This window comes from Erinaceus europaeus, chromosome 6 (genome assembly GCF_950295315.1).
Source record: "Erinaceus europaeus chromosome 6, mEriEur2.1, whole genome shotgun sequence".
In the NCBI taxonomy this organism is placed as follows: Eukaryota; Metazoa; Chordata; class Mammalia; order Eulipotyphla; family Erinaceidae; genus Erinaceus; species Erinaceus europaeus.
Genome location: NC_080167.1, coordinates 16,021,121 through 16,035,997, shown reverse-complemented (window position 1 = coordinate 16,035,997; position 14,877 = coordinate 16,021,121). Strand labels below are relative to the sequence as shown.

Below are 14,877 nucleotides of genomic sequence, written 5' to 3'. Positions count from 1 at the left end.
ACTACATGGGTGGGGGAGTGGTGCTTCAGTCTCTCTCACTCAGTCTCATTGTAACATTATTCACATTCATTGGTCAGAACCTGTAAATAATGCAAGGATCCATCAACAGGCAAAGAAGTATATAAAATGTGCCCTATCCATACAGAGACATGCTCCAGTATGAATGGACCTCAAAGGCATTGTGCTAATGGAAATCAGATACAAAAGGATAAATACTGCAAGATTTCAATTATATGAAATATATAGACTAGACAACTTGTAGGTAAAAAGTAGATCAAATGGGGTGGGGGCATATAACATAATGGTTATGCAAAGAGACTTTAATGCCTGAGGGTCTAAGATCCCAGGTTCAATCCCCCATACCACCATAAACCAGAGCTGATCAAGGACTGGAATAAGAATGAGGAGTTACTACTTAGTGGGTATAGAGTCGCTGGGTGGAGGTAGATAGTATAAAGGTTATGCAAAGAGACTCTCCTGCCTAAGGCTCTGAAACCACAGGTCTAATTCTAGCCCCCCATAAGCCAGAGCTGATCGGTGCTATGATTTAAAAAAAAAAAAAAAAGAGTTGCAACTTGAGGCAATTAAAAGTAGCTGTAGTGATAGAGATGATCATACATTGTAAATGCAATTTATATCACTCAATTACATAGTAATATATGCTTAAAATGGAAAATTTTATACTGGGTGTACTATAACACAATTTAAAATAATAATGCAGTATACCCAAAATTGTAGAATTATATAAAGTGATGAATGTGTATATAAATTATAGTCAATAAAATTATTTATTGGGGGCCAGGCAGTGGCAGATGTGGTCAAGTGCACATATCACCTACATTAAGGACCTGGGCTGGAGCCCCTGCTCCCCACCTGCAGGGCACATTTTTAGTATATTAATAGTATATTCAAAGTGCCTAAAGTTTGGTGCAATACAAAATTATGCTAATGCACTGGTGAGTCAAGTTCACTTAAAGTTCAACATCTTTACCTGTAAGCTAGCAACAGCTTTAAATATTTTCAAGACTTCTTCAGATTCATCCTTCTTCTGCAGATCATCTGTAATTAAAATTTGTCAAATTACACCAGACACCCCAAACGCCTACACTTTTGAAATTTATAAAAGCCTATCTATAAATCCATTGCTCACCCAATGACCTTTTTTTTTTCATTTTCTTTTTACATGATAAAACAGAGAGAAATTGAAAAGGGAATGGAAATAGAAAGGGAGAGGCGGTCGGGTAGTTGTGCACTGGGTTAAGCACATATAGTATGAAGCCCAAGGATCTGCACAAGGATCCCGGTTCGAGTCCCAGGCTCCCCACCTGCAGAGGGGTCGATTCACAAGCAGTGAAGAAGGTCTGTAGGTATCTATCTCCCTCTCCTCTCTCAATTTTTCTCTGTCCGATAAATTGAAACAAACAAACAAACAAAAGGCAGACAAGAGCAGTGGATTTGTAATACTGGCACGAGTGGTAAGCCCCAGCAACAATCCTGGAGGCAAGAGAGAGAAAAGAGAGCAAGAGGGAGAAAAAAGAGAAACCTGGAGAGGAGCCAGGCGGTAGCACAGCAGGTTAAGTGCACATTCATACAAGAATTGGCATAAGGATCCAGGTTCAAACCCCTGATTCCCCATCTGCAGGGCGGTCACTTCACAGGTGGTAAAGCAGGTCTGCAGATGTCTACCTTTCTCTCCCTCTCTCTGTCTTCCTCTCCTCTCTCAATTTCTGTCCTAGCCAATGACAGCAATAACAACAATAAAGATAAACAACAAGGGCAACAAAAGGGAAAAAATAGCCTCCAGGAGCAGTGGATTTGCAGTGCAGGCACCAAGTCCCAACAATAACCCTGGAGGCAAAAAAAAAAAAAAAAGAAATTTGCAGCCTGTTTCACTGATGAAGCTTCCTGCCTGCAGGTGAAGACTGAGGAATTGAACCTGGGTTCTTGTGCACAGTAATATGTGTAAGAAAACCCCAGCTTTGGTTTTCTTATCTCTTATTTCTTTGGTTTTCTTATCTTATTTAGTAGTTCTTTTCAGATGGTGATATAAGATAATTTCATATATAAAGGAAACAAATTATCCCCACTGAATACAGAAAAGAGACTTGCATTGGTATAAAGAGAAATGGTAAATTTTCTGAAATAAAATGTATTTTTTTCTCCCCAAGAATATTATTTTGTTAACTGTTTAAGATTATGTTTAAGTGGGTGCTTTCCTTTGATCATAACTAAATAAGTGATAAATAGGAATAGAAAGTACTAGGGGGGGCCAGGTGGTGGTGCACCTGGTTGAGTGAACATGTTATAATGCTCATGGATCTGCATTCAAATCCCTGGTCCCACCCACAGAGGCAAAGCTTCATAAATGGCAAAGCAGTGCTGCATGTGTCTCTCTTTTTCTATCTTTCTCTCTCCCCCTTTCTCTCAATTTCTCTATTTCTATCCAATAAACACATAAATAAAATATAAATAAAAGAAAGTACTAGGTATCAGAGAAATCTTGTCTGCCAATAAATAGCCTGCTGAGACACAAATAAGTTGATTCTAAACACTTCAGTTTTTATACTAAAAGAATTTGGGGAGGAAGACAATGAGGAATGAATGAGATCAATAAAAACAATCAGAATCAGAAAAACTAGGTTAGGATAGGAACTGCCACTGATGGTCCTTTCTGAAAAATAAGTACTTTAGAACAAAACCATAATGAGGAAATGGGGGTAAAATGTACCTTTCTGAATGTCACATAGTAGTTTAAGAATGTCCACTGATATCTTTGCTACAGATATTCTCCAGGATTTGTCCTAAAAAAAGGAAATGCAAAATGAAATCTACCATCTTTATTTGCCACTCTAATGTACACAAATAAAGGCATATCAATGATGGAAACAGAAAATTAAAAATAAATAAAGTCTGTGTTAGATGGAGTTAGAAAGTTGAAAAACTGCTAATTGAGTAGTATAAGTTAAACATGAAAAATACCAATATGGACTCTAAGATACATGATTTAGAAATAAAATGAAGTATACAAGTCTTCCAAGCATGCTTTCAGCTATACAGTTACAAGCATGTGGGACAATTTTTAAATTCATTTTAATGTTAATTTACTCAGAGCACTGCTCAGCTTTGGCTTATGGTAGTACAGGGGAATTCCCCTGGGACATCAGAGCCTTGGGCTTGGAAGTCGATTTGCATATCCATATGCTATCATCCCAGCTAATGGGGTAATTCAAAAGTTTATCTATGGGGAGCCTGGCATAGCAGCAGGTTAATCGCTCATGGCAGAAAGCCTACGGAACAGCATCAGGATCCCAGTCTGAGCCCCTGGCTCCCCACCTGCAGGGAGTTCACTTCACAGGTAGTGAAGTAAGTCTACAGGTTTCTATCTTTCTCTTCCCCTCTGTCTTGCCCTTCTCTCTCGATTTCTCTCTGTTAAAAAAAATTATCTATGATTTGAGTAAAAATTTCAATTGTCTAGGAAGGTGAAAGAAAAAAAAAGAATGGAATTTGCTAAACCAAAACAAAATAAGTCTAAGAAATAACCATTATCTTTATGACCAAAAAGATTTTTAAAAAAGTCAAGGGAGGGGGAGTTGGACAGTAATGCCGCAGGTTAAGTGCAGATGGCGCAAAGCGCAAGGACTGGCATTAAGGATCCTGGTTCAAGCCCCTACCATCCCACCTGCAGGGAAGTCGCTTCACAAGTGGTGAAGCAGGTCTGCAGGTGTCTATCTTTCTCTCCCCCTCTCTGTCTTCCCCTCCTTTCTCCATTTCTCTCTGTCCTATCCAACAACGATGACATCGATAACAACAATAATAATAACCACAAGGGCAACAAAAGGGAAAATAAATAAGTATAAATAAAAAATTTGAGCGGAGGGTAGATAGCATAATGGTTATGCAAACAGACTCTCATGCCTGAAGCTTCAACATCCCAGGTTCAATCCCCCACACCACCATAAGCCAGAACTGAACAGTGTTCTGGTAAAAACAAAAAAACAAAAAGAAAGAAAGAGAAAGAAAGAAAGAAAGAAAGAAAGAAAGAAAGAAAGAAAGAAAGAAAGAAAGAAAGAAAGAAAGAAAGAAAGAAAGAAAATTCAAGGGAGGAGAAAAACCAGAAAGGGGAAGGTTTTCATTAAAAAATGATATGTGGATTAGACTTCTGGAGGCGGAGCTACGAGCAGCAGATCACTTTCTCTCCTTTCCTTTCCTTTCCTCTCCTCTACTCCCCTTCCCTTCCCTCCCCTCCCCTCCCCTCCCCTCCCCTCTCATCTCCTCTCCTGGATCAACTAGGAATACCAAAGGAGACCACCCAGGACCAAAACAAGACAGTACTAGAATGACCACAGGAACCCAGTAAATCACCCGTTTCACGTGTGGCTGGTGACAGAGAGGAGAGAGGGGCCTAAGGAGAGATTAAGTGGCTGCTAACAGTTCAACAGTTTATCAGTGGAGACACCACCTCCAGTCTGCTCCACAACAAGGGGACAGCTGAAGGGAGGAGAGGACTCCCCAGAGACTCACCAAGTGCAACTCTGAGTCTCCATTGCTACTACCCTCAGAATCTGGAGCAGCAACAGGGAGGGACACCAAGGGACAAAGATCTAACCGGGAAACTCAGGAGAAGACCTATACCTTGGTGGCATAGCTGAGGGGCTATGAAAGTCTCTTTCCATAACCACTGGATTATCACTGCCACACCCTGCTTTATCTCTTGGTCAGGAGTCAGTGAATAAGCTAAGAAGCCTATTGATATTGACCTGAAAGGTCTCCTATAAACAACCAGACCACCACAAATAGGACATATATCAAAACACTCTAAAACTCTACAAGAATGGCGTTAAAATATCTTCAATCTTTGATATTAATAAATGTCAATGGCCTGAATTCACCTATTAAAAGACACAGAGTAGGAAGATGGATCAGAAAACACAACCCAACAATAAGTTGTCTACAGGAAAATCACCTAACTCAACAAGACAAACACAGACTTAAAGTGAAAGGATGGAAAACTATCATACAAGCCAATGGCCCACAAAAAAGGGCAGGAACAGCTATTCTCATATCTGACATGATAGACTTTAAAATAGATAAGATTAAAAAAGATAGGAATGGACACTACTTAATACTCAAAGGATCAGTCAATCAAGAGGACTTAACAATTATTAATATCTATGCACCCAATGAGAAGCCATCTAAATACATCAAACTTCTACTGAAAGAGCTACAGCAATATATTAACAGTAACACAATCATAGTAGGGGACTTCAACACCCCACTATCTCAACTTGACAGATCATCCAGGCAGAAAATCAATAAAGACATAAGGGAGCTAAATGAAGAGATAGATAAACTAGAACTATTGGACATTTTCAGAGTCATTCATCCCAAGAAACTGGAGTACACATTTTACTCAAATCCACATGGGTCATTCTCAAGGATAGACCATATGTTAGGCCACAAAGACAGCATCAGCCAATTCAAGAGCATTGAAATCATCCCAAGCATCTTCTCAGACCACAGTGGAATTAAACTAACACTTAACAATCAACAAAAGATTAGTAACAGTCCCAAAATGTGGAAGCTCAACAGTACACTTCTTAACAACTTCTGGGTCAAAGAGGAAATCAAGGAAGAAATCAAAATGTTTCGAGAGTTCAATGAAAATGAAGACACAAGCTATCAAAATATTTGGGACACAGCTAAAGCAGTCCTAAGAGGGAAGTTCATAGCTATACAAGCACACATTAGGAAATAAGAAAAGGCACAAATACACAGCCTGATTGCACATCTTAAAGACCTAGAAGAAGAACAACAAAGGAATCCTAAAGCAACCAGAAGGACAGAAATCACTAAAGTTAGGGCAGAAATAAATAACTTTGAGAATAGGAAAACCATACAAAAGATCAACGAAAGTAAATGCTGGTTCTTCGAAAGAGTAAACAAAATCGACAAACCTTTAGCCAGACTCACAAAACAAAAAAGGGAGAAGACCCAAATAAATCAGATAGTAAATGAAAGAGGAGATATCACAACAGACACTGCAGAAATTCAACATATCATGCGAGGCTTCTATGAACAATTATATGCCACCAAGCTAGAGAACCTGGAAGAAATTAATGATTTCCTAGATACCTACCTACTTCCAAAGGTAAGTAAGAAGAAGTGGATAACATGAACAGGCCCATCACAGCTAATGAAATTGAAACAGTTATCAAAAATCTCCCCCAAAATAAAAGTCCTGGACCAGATGGTTTTACAAATGAATTCTACAAAACTTTCAAAGAAGAACTAATACCTCTACTTTTAAAAGTCTTCCAGAAGATTGAAGACACTGGAATACTCCCTGCCAGCTTCTATGAAGCCAACATCACCATGATACCAAAAGCAGACAGGGACACAACCAAAAAAGAAAACTACAGACCAATATCTCTGATGAACATAGATGCGAAAATATTGAACAAAATTCTAGCCAACCAGATACAGCAGTATATCAAAAAGATTGTTCATCATGACCAAGTGGGGTTTATCCCAGGCATGCAAGGTTGGTTTAATATACGTAAATCAATCAATGTGATCCACCACATCAACAAAAGCAAGACCAAAAACCACATGGTCATATCAATAGATGCAGAGAAAGCCTTTGACAAAATGCAACATCCCTTTATGATCAAAACACTACAAAAAATGGGAATAGATGGAAAATTCCTCAAGATAGTGGAGTCTACAGATAGCAAACCTACAGCCAACATCATACTCAATGGTGAAAAACTGGAAGCATTTCCCCTCAGATCAGGTACTAGACAGGGCTGCCCAGTATCACCATTACTATTCAACATAGTGTTGGAAGTTCTTTCCATAGCAATCAGGCAGGAGCAAGGAATTAAAGGCATACAGATTGGAAGAGAAGAAGTCAAACTCTCCTTATTTGCAGATGACATGATAGTATACATGGAAAAACCTAAGGAATCCAGCAAGAAGCTTTTGGAAATCATCAGGCAATACAGTAATGTGTCAGGCTATAAAATTAACATTCAAAAGTCAGTGGCATTCCTCTATGCAAACACTAAGTTAGAAGAAACTGAAATCCAGAAATCAGTTCCTTTTACTATAGCAACAAAAACAATAAAATATCTAGGAGTAAACCTAGCCAAAGAAGTGAAAGACTTGTATACTGAAAATTATGAGTCACTACTCAAATTGAAAAAGACACAAAGAAGTGGAAAGATATTCCATGTTCATGGGTTGGAAGAATTAACATAATCAAAATGAATATATTACCTAGAGCCATCTACAAATTTAATGCTATCCCCATCAAGATCCCAAGCACATTTTTTAGGAGAATAGAAAAAATGCTACAAATGTTTATCTGGAACCAGAAAAGACCTAGAATTGCCAAAACAATCTTGAGAAAAAAGAACAGAACCGGAGGCATCACACTCCCAGATCTCAAACTGTATTATAGGGCCATTGTCATCAAAACTGCTTGGTACTGGAACATGAACAGACACACTGACCAGTGGAATAGAACTGAGAGCCCAGAAATGAGGCCCCACACGTATGGACATCTAATCTTTGACAAAGGGGCCCAGACTATTATATGGGGAAAGCAGAGTCTCTTCAACAAATGGTGTTGGAAACAATGGGTGGAAACATGCAGAAGAATGAAACTGAATCACTGTATTTCACCAAATACAAAAGTAAATTCCAAGTGGATCAAGGACTTGGATGTTAGACCAGAAACTATCAGATACTTAGAGGAAAATATTGGCAGAACTTTTTTCCGCATAAATTTTAAAGACATTTTCAATGAAACGAATCCAATTACAAGGAAGACTAAGGCAAGTATAAACCTATGGGACTACATCAAATTAAAAAGCTTCTTCACAGAAAAAGAAACCACTACCCAAATCAAGAGACCCCTCACAGAATGGGAGAAGATCTTTACATGCCATACATCAGATAAGAGTTTAATAACCAACATATATAAAGAGCTTGCCAGACTCAACAACAAGACAACAAATAACCCCATCCAAAAATGGGGGGAGGACTTGGACAGAATATTCACCACAGAAGAGATCCAAAAGGCCGAGAAACACATGAAAAAATGCTCCAAGTCTCTGATTGTCAGAGAAATGCAAATCAAGACAACAATGAGATATCACTTCACTCCTGTGAGAATGTCACACATCAGAAAAGGTAACAGCAGCAAATGCTGGAGAGGGTGTGGGGTCAAAGGAACCCTCCTGCACTGCTGGTGGGAATGTCAATTGGTCCAGCCTCTGTGGAGAACAGTTTGGAGAACTCTCAGAAGGCTAGAAATGGACCTACCCTATGACCCTGCAATTCCCCTCCTGGGGATATATCCTAAGGAACCCAAAACAGCCATCCAAAAAGATCTGTGTACACATATGTTCTTGGCAGCACAATTTGTAATAGCCAAAACCTGGAAGCAACCCAGGTGTCCAACAACAGATGAGTGGCTGAGCAAGTTGTGGTATATATACACAATGGAATACTACTCAGCTGTAAAAAATGGTGACTTCACCGTTTTCAGCCGATCTTGGATGGACCTTGAAAAAATTATGTTGAGTGAAATAAGTCAGAAACAGAAGGATGAATACGGGATGATCTCACTCTCAGGCCGAAGTTGAAAAACAAGATTAGAAAAGAAAACACAAGTAGAACCTGAAATGGAATTGGAGTATCACACCAAAGTAAAAGACTCTGGGGTGGGTGGGTGGGTGGGGAGAATACAGGTCCATGAAAAATGATGAATGAAATAGTGGGGGTTGTATTGTTAAATGGGAATCTGGGGAATGTTATGCATGTAAAAAAAAAAAAAAAAAGAATTAGAAACGCAAAGCAGAAATTGACTGAGTTTGGAGTATGGCACCAAAGTAAGAAAGCAGAAGTAGACTTTGCTAGAGTTTGCAGTGAGTGCCTCCCTAATACTTCCTCTCCACTTTTCCAAGCTTTGGGTCCATGATTGCTCAACAATTTGTTTGGCTTTGTATGTTAACTCTTTTTTCAGTCACCAGGTTCCAGGTGTCATCAGGATGCCGGCCAGACTTCCCTGGATTGAAGACCCCACCAATGTGTCCTGGAGCTCAGCTTCCCCAGAGACCCACCCTACTAGGGAAAGAGAGAGGCAGACTGGGAGTATGGACCGACCAGTCAACGCCCATGTTCAGCGGGGAAGCAATTACAGAAGCCAGACCTTCTACCTTCTGCAACCCACAATGACCCTGGGTCCATGCTCCCAGAGGGATAGAGAATGGGAAAGCTATCGGGGGAGGGGGTGGGATATGGAAATTGGGCGGTGGGAATTGTGTGGGGTTGTACCCCTCCTACCCTATGGTTTTGTTAATTAAAAAAAAAAGACATAGTGGGGGTTGTATTGTTAAATGGGAATCTGGGGAATGTTATGCATGTACAAACTATTGTATTTACTGTTGAATGTAAAACATTAATTCACCAATAAAGAAATAAATTTTAAAAAAATGATATGTGGGGAGTTGGAGGCAGCGTAGCAGGTTAAGCACAGGTGGCGCAAAGCTCGAGAACCAGAGTAAGGATCCCAGTTAGAGCCCCCCGGTTCCCCACTTCCAGGGGAGTCGCTTCACAGGCGGTGAAGCAGGTCTGCAGGTGTCAATCTTTCTCTCCCCCTCTCTGTCTTCCCCTCCTCTCTCCATTTCTCTCTGTACTATCCAACAACAACAATAATAACTACAACAATAAAACAAAAAGGGCAACAAAAAGGAACAAATAAAATAAAATGATATGTGGAAGACTGGGAGACAGCACAGTAGTTTTGCAAAAGACTTACATGCCTGAGACTCTAAAATACCAGGTTCAGTCCCCTGCACCACCATAAACCAGAGCTAAACAGAGCTCTGGTGTCTCTTTTCAAAATAATAATAATTAAAAAAATTAGTATACTTATTTATTCATTTGTCTGTTTTTCTTTTATATATATATATATATATATATTTATTTTCCCTTTTGTTGCCCTTATTGTTTTTCATTGTTGTTGTAGTTATTGTTGTTGTTATTGATGTAATCGTTGTATAGGACAGAGAGAAATGGGGAGGGGAGGGGAAAACAGAGAGGAGGAAAGAAAGAGACACCTGCAGACCTGCTTCACCCTCTGTGAAGCGACTCCCCTACAGGTGGGGAGCCGGGGGCTTGAACCAGGATACTTACACCGGTCCTTGGGCTTTACACGTTCGCTTAACCCCACTGCGCTACTGCCCGACTCCCTATTTTTCTTTTTTAAATTTATTTATTTATTTACTTTTCTTTTTTATTTGATAAGACAGAGAGAAGTTGAGAGGGGAGAGAGAGAGAGAGAGACTTGCAGTACTGCTTTACCACTGATGAAGGCTCCTCCTTACAAGTGAGGACTTGGGGGCTTGAACCTGGGTCCTTGGATATGTTAAGATGTGCATTTAACCAGGTATGCCACCACCAGGTCCACTGGTCTCTCTATATATCTATCATTAAAAAACTAAATATTAAAAAAATGCTATGTGCCAACCCAGGAGGACACTCCTCTGGTTCTCTCACCTGAATTAAAAAAAAAATTAAGAAGATATGCAATAAAATGCCTTTTAGTAAAAGGGCCAGATACATATAAAGCATTCAAACATTTTCACTGTGCTATATTGTTCATATTGATGTTTAAAAATACTGACTTTTGGGAGTGGGGCTGTAGTACAGCGGGCTAAGCGCAGGTGGCGCAGAGCACAAAGACTGGCATAAGATCCCAGTTCGAACCCCGGCTCCCCACCTGCACGGGAGTCACTTCACAGGCGGTGAAGCAGGTCTGCAGGTGTCTATCTTTCTCTCCTCCTCTCTGTCTTCCCCTCCCTCTCTCCATTTCTCTCTGTCCTATCCAACAACAACAACAATAATAACTACAACAATAAAACAACAAGGGCAACAAAAGGGAAAAAATAAATAAAATAAAATAAATATATAAAAATACTGACTTTTGGGAGTTGGGCAGTGGCTCAACAGGTTAAGTGCACGTGGCACGAAGCCCAAGGACCGGCATAAGGATCTCAATGTGAGCCTCGGCTCCCCACATGTAGGGGAGTCGCTTCACAGGCAGTGAAGCAGATCTGCAGGTGTCTATCTTTCTCTTCCCCTCTCTGTCTTCCCCTCCTCTCACGATTTCTCTCTGTCCTACCCAAGGACAGCAACTACAACAACAATAATAATAACCACAACAATGATAAAACAACAAGGACACAAAAGGGGAAAAGATGGTCTCCAAGAGCGGTGGATTTGTGGCGCAGGCACCGAGCCCCAGCAATAACCCTGGATGCAAAAAAAAAAAAAAAAGACTAAATACTGACTTTTTACTACAATCTTGTCAATCATTATTAAAATCACCAATAAAAAATTATATAAAAAAAATACTGACTTTAGGGAGTGGGGAGCCGGGTTAAGCGCACGTGGTGCAAAGTGCAAGGACTGGTGGAAGGATCCCAGTTTGAGTTAACCGGCTCCCCACCTGCAGGGGAGTCGCTTCACAGGCAGTGAAGCAGGACTGCAGGTGTCTGTCTTTCTCTCTCCCTCTCTGTCTTCCCCTCCTCTCTCCATTTATCTCTGTCCTATCCAACAACGACAACATCAATAATAATTACAACAGTAAAACAACAAGGTCACAAAAGGGAATAAATAAATAAAAAACATTAAAAAAAAAAAAAAAGAAAATACTGACTTTAGGAACAGACAGCTTAAGATCCTATTAGATTCTCTTACTTTCTAATAAATAACCTCCCAGTGCTGCACGGACCAGAGTGGTGCTCTGGCTTCTCACTCTCTTTCTCTCTCGCATGAAATTCTCTGTCTTATAATGAATAAATAAAGCAGGACTGGCAAAATACCTCACTTGGATAGCATGCTTCTTTGCTATGTGCATATCTGAGCCTGGCCCCCACTGAACTGAAGGAAGCTTTAGATACTGTGCTCTCTCTCTCTCCCTCTCTCTCTCTCTCAGAGGTGAGGTGGAGGGAGGGAAAAGAGAAGATAGGAAAGAGGAGATAAATCTGAAAGAATAAAAGAGAAATAATGAGTATTAGGTGTAAAAAATTTTAAAAGTGGTCTCAGTAGACCACTGAGCTAGGTTGAAAAGGTTCAGAAAAGTAACTATCACTGACCAGCTAGGTAAGCTCCTCATCCCTATACAGAAGAGAATTGGCTCTCATGAAATCATTTCTAAGTTTCAATGTTATAACATTCTTTAGATTTGTTGGCTGAGTGGCTGACAATATTTGAAAGTGATGACTATGTTTTATACAATATAAAATATTGTTTATATTGCCAGGCATTGTAGAAAACTCTGTGATTGCAACTAAAACAATAAAATATCTAGGAGTAAACCTAACCAAAGGCAGAAGTTGAAACACAAGATCCGAAGAGAAAACACAAGTAGAACCTGAAATGGAATTGTCGTATTGCCCCAAAGTGAAAGACTCTGGGGTGGGTGGGTGGGGAGAATACAGGTCCAAGAAGGATTCAGAGGACCTAGTGGGGGTTGTATTGTTATATGGGAAACTGGGGAATGTTATGCATGTACAAACTATTGTACTTACTGTTGAATGTAAAACATTAATTCCCCAATAAAAAAAGAAAAAAGAAAGAAAACTCTGTGATCATCAACACTTCAATCAATCTTCTTAATTTGCAGATTCTAGATTATTCAGTATTGGCTTAAACTACTAATCCAAGGCAGCTGTATTTTTTTGTTGAACAGTACATTTATACAGAATTATCAAACTAGGACATTGTAGCAGTGATAAGGGCAGATAATCCTCTCTGTGGGTCTATCAGGAACGTCCCTACTATTAATATCTATATAAGCTGGAGTTGTCTACATTTTAGTCAATGAAAAAAATCTCACCTCTTTAGAATTATCTGGTTCTTCTTGTAATGCCAATCGTGCCCAAATGATGACTCTTTCAGCAATTTTCTCAGCTTCAGCAGGAGGCAAAGACCTCAGTAGAAGGACACACTCCTCACCCTACAGTTTGAAAGAAAAATAGTTGGTACCGCCAAAGGATGGTGTAAACTTAATCACTTTCTACTTATAGATGAGGAAAATAAAAATTCAGTCCAAGAGGTTGCACAGTGGATAGAGCACCATATTTGCAAACAAGAGGTCTCAAGATTGAGTCCTACCTTCACATACGCCAAAGTGATTTGGATCTCTCTTCCTTTTACTCTCATTAATAAGTGAATTAATATAGCTGTCTTAAAAGTTGGGGGGGAATCTTGAAAAAATGGATTATGGCAGTGCAGAAAGTGGTGCCGTGGATAAGGCACTGGGCTTTCAGATAAAAGGTTCTGAATTCGGAGGTCAGGCGGTAGTGCAGCAGGTTAAGCGCAGGTGGTGCAAAGTGCAAGGACCTGCATAAGGATCCTGGTTTCAGCCCTGGCTCCCCACCTGCAGGGGAGTTGCTTCACAAGTGGTGAAGCAGGTCTGCAGAGGTCTATCTATGGTCTGCAGGGGTCTATCTATCTTTCTCTCCTCCTCTCTGTCTTCCCCTTCACTCTCCATTTCTTTCTGTCCTATCCAACAACAACAACAACAACAACAATAACTACAACAATAATAAAACAAAAAGGGCAACAAAAGGGAATAAATAATTATTTTTTAAAAAACATTAAAAAAGATTTAATGTAATTATAGGCAGAAGAAATGAAGCTCAAATAAATATCTTTAGGCAAAGCTGCTAGGGTACTTAATAAACAATATATATATATATATATATATATATATATATATATATATATACACATATATATGTTCAAAAATATACATATATATTTTTAAAAACTTTAACATTTTGTTATTTAATTTTACAGGACTTAACATGGATCAGAAAGATAGCTCACCAGGCAGAGAGCACACATTGTCATACACCTTAGGTCTGAATCCCAACACCACATGAAAGTACCATGGCACCAGGGAAAGCTCAAATACTATGTTGTCTCTTCCTATTTCTTTTTTTGTTTTGTTTTTTGTTTTTGTTTTTGCCACCAGTGTTATCACTAGGGCTCAGTGCCTGCATGATGAATCCACCACTTCCACCACTTTTCCTTGTTTTTCTTTTCTTTCTTTAAATTCTATTTTTATTTGACAGGACAGAGAGAAATTAAGAGGGGAAGGAAGATAGAGATGGAGAAAGAGAAACCTGCAGACCTGCTTCACTGCTCATAAAGCATCCTCCCTGTACCTGGAGTGCAGGGGTCAAACTCAGTTCTTGCACAGGATAAGTGCCCTTAACCGGGTGTGCCACTGCCCAGAACCTTCTGTTTCTATCTGAATGAGAAAACCGGTACAAGAGTGGTGAGATCTGACATGCATGAGGTCCTCGCTTCCCCACTACCACCACAAATAATAATAATAATAAAGAAGAAATAAATATGAAAGTTATTAACAAAATATTTTTAAAGTACCTAGAGATATAAAAAAACATGGTTAATCAAACATCCAATGTTTTTTTCTCATATTAATTAAATGGTGATTTTTTTATTAACAATAGAGAAAATATTTTATTCAGATAAGCACACTGAAATACAAGGAAATTAACCATTGTATTAATTTAAGACTTAAATTTTCAAACGCTGTTAGACTTAATGAATAGAGATTAATATGACTAAAAATTAATAGTAGTTAGTGTACTTAAACACCATTCCCACCACTAAAAGACTGTCCTATCCCACCCACCCATCCACCCCACCTCTTTACACCCCATGAAGCCAAACATACACTTTTATCCTTAACCCAGAATTTTACTTTGGTGCCCTACTCCAAATTCAGTCAAATGTTTACTGTGGTGCCCTACTCCAAATTCAGCCATCCAA

The 14,877-nt window shown here is 39.3% G+C and overlaps 1 protein-coding gene across 3 annotated transcripts in view; it reads right to left on the bottom strand.

Moving 5' to 3' along the window:
- KNTC1 (kinetochore associated 1) overlaps positions 1-14,877 on the bottom strand; it is a 105,922-nt gene that overhangs the window by 48,635 nt on the left and 42,410 nt on the right. For all 3 annotated transcript variants that reach the window (XM_060193178.1, XM_060193179.1, XM_060193180.1), the window contains 3 exons: positions 12,911-13,030; positions 2,729-2,801; positions 992-1,059 (listed from right to left, as the gene is read on the bottom strand). In XM_060193178.1, the coding sequence (XP_060049161.1) occupies positions 992-1,059; positions 2,729-2,801; positions 12,911-13,030 (261 nt within the window). The remainder of the gene's footprint in view (positions 1-991; positions 1,060-2,728; positions 2,802-12,910; positions 13,031-14,877) is intronic.